The 2,500-nt window shown below is 49.9% G+C and overlaps 1 protein-coding gene across 1 annotated transcript in view; it reads left to right on the forward strand.

The window, feature by feature from the left end:
- The window catches only part of LOC147471015 (uncharacterized), an 18,786-nt gene that overhangs the window by 10,095 nt on the left and 6,191 nt on the right, over positions 1 to 2,500 (forward strand). Inside the window, exon 6 of the mRNA XM_086541448.1 lies at positions 912 to 2,500. This exon is cut by the window's right edge and continues 166 nt beyond it. Within this exon, the coding sequence (XP_086397574.1) occupies positions 912 to 2,500 (1,589 nt within the window). The remainder of the gene's footprint in view (positions 1 to 911) is intronic.

The following is a 2,500-nucleotide window of genomic DNA, read 5'->3' on the forward strand; positions in this document are numbered from 1 at the left end:
TGCAACTAGATGTGTTTGTTTTTAATGTAGGTCTATATGTATCTTTATTTCTATATCTGTACCCAATATGTTTGTATTTTTATATAGCATTACATCCTTGTATAAGCAGATCTGTATGGCTATCTTTCTATTCATCTATCTATATATCTATATCATATAGGTATCTCTCTATCTATTTATGGTATTTAACATTTTCTATACATCTGTTTACCTAAACACTTGATTTAGACGCCTGCCTATCCATCTACGTATATATTTACCTAAAGATTATTATTATAAGCCTATCATAATGAAATAAAATATTTGAATTTGAATTATCTATTTTTACTTCCTATCAAAGTATCTATCCATTAGTCTGTCTATCCAAAATATACCTCCAAGCATTTACATATCTCTCTTCAACCTAAATTTGATTAAAAAATACACAAAAATAAGATTTGGACATTTCACCTAACGAATGTGATGGTTTACGAGGACCGCCATAAGTTGCCAGTTAGTTGGCTAATTTACATAAAACGATTTCGTAATGCTCGGCACAACACGACATTGATGAGATCAGATCGCAAGAGAATTACCCGCGTGCTGAATAGAGCATAAGCCTGTTCAACTTCGTAGAATTGAACTAAATACTGCATTAATTCTTTTTCTCTTTCTCTTACGGCGCACGTGTAAGCCTCGACGCATACACGTACATGGATGTGTACACAAATATTGGCGTGTGCATACAGCCCGTTTTGAACCGTAATGCACAAATATACGCAAGCAGACACGCGCGTAATTACATATACAGACATACACACATATACAGACATTAGTATTAACGCATGTTCTCATGCACACACACACACACACACACACAGAACGGCCTTACCCTACCACCCCCACCACGGCCTTCAACAACGCCTCCACAGCGATCCGTCTCCGTCAACATCAGCAGCACCAGCAGCTTCAACAGCTCTGTAAGCATCAGCAGCATCAGCAACACCAGCAGCTCCGTCAGCACCAACAGCACCATCAGCTCTGTCAGCATCAGCAGGTCCGTCAGCATCAGCAGATCCGTCAGCACCAACAGCTATGTCAGCAGCAGCAGCTTCGTCAGCACCAGCAGCATTAACAGCATCAGCAGCTCCGTCAGCACCAACAGCTCCGTCAGCAACAGCAGCTCCGTCAGCACCAACAGCTCCGTCAGCGCCAGCAGCTCCGTCAGCATCAGCAGCTCCGTCAGCACCAACAGCTCCGTCAGCATCAGCAGCTCCGTCATCATCAGCAGCTTCGTCAGCACCAGCAGCATTAACAGCATCAGCAGCTCCGTCAGCACCAACAGCACCAGCAGCTCTGTCAACATCAGCAGGTCCGTCAGCATCAGCAGCTTCGTCAGCACCAGCAGCATTAACAGCACCATCAGCTCCGTCAGCACCAACAGCACCAGCAGCTCTGTCAACATCAGCAGGTCCGTCAGCATCAGCAGCTTCGTCAGCAACAGCAGCATCAACAGCAGCAGCAGCTACGTCAGCACCAGCAGCTCCGTCAGCACCAGCAGGTCCGTCAGTACCAACAGCTCCATCAGCACCAACAGCTTCGTCAGCACCAGCAGCATCAACAGAAGCAGCAGCTATGTCAGCACCAGAAGCTCCGTCAGCACCAGCAGGTCCGTCAGCACCAACAGCTCCATCAGCACCAACAGCTTCGTCAGCACCAGCAGCATCAACAGAAGCAGCAGCTCCGTCAGCACCAACAGCTCCGTCAGCAGCAGCAGCTCCGTCAGCACCAACAGCTCCGTCAGCATCAGCAACTCCGTCAGCACCAACAGCTACGATAGCATCAGCAGCTTCGTCAGCACCAGCAGCATTAACAGTATCAGCAGCTCCGTCAGCACCAACAGCTTCGTCAGCACCGGAAGCTCTGTCAGCATCAGCAGCTCCGTCAGCAGCAGCAGCTCCGTCAGCAGCAGCAGCTCCGTCAGCATCAGCAGCTCCGTCAACACCAACAGCTTCGTCAGCACCGGAAGCTCCGTCAGCATCAGCAGCTACGTCAACACCAACAGCTCCGTCAGCATCAGCAGCTCCGTCAGCATCAGCAGCTCCGTCAACACCAACAGCTTCGTCAGCAGCAGCAGTTCCGTCAGTACCAACAGCTCCGTCAGCATCAGCAGCTTCGTCAGCACCAGCAGCATCAACAGCACCAGCAGCTCCGTCAGCACCGGAAGCTCCGTCAGCATCAGCAGCTCCGTCAGCACCAGCAGCATCAACAGAAGCAGCAGCTACGTCAGCACCAACAGCTCCGTCAGCACCAGCAGATCCGTCAGCACCAACAGCTCCGTCAGCATCAGCAGCTCCGTCAGCATCAGCAGCTTCGTCAGCACCAGCAGCTCCGTCAGCACCAGCAGCTCCGTCAGCACCAGCAGCAGCTCCGTCAGCAGCAGCAGCATTAACAGTATTAGCAGCTCCGTCAGCAACAAAAGCTCTGTCAGCAGAAGCAGATTCGTCAGCACCGGAAACTC

Source organism: Penaeus japonicus, unplaced genomic scaffold (assembly GCF_977035675.1).
Source record: "Penaeus japonicus unplaced genomic scaffold, GWHDUDI00000001_assembly GWHDUDI00000011, whole genome shotgun sequence".
Taxonomy (NCBI): domain Eukaryota; kingdom Metazoa; phylum Arthropoda; class Malacostraca; order Decapoda; family Penaeidae; genus Penaeus; species Penaeus japonicus.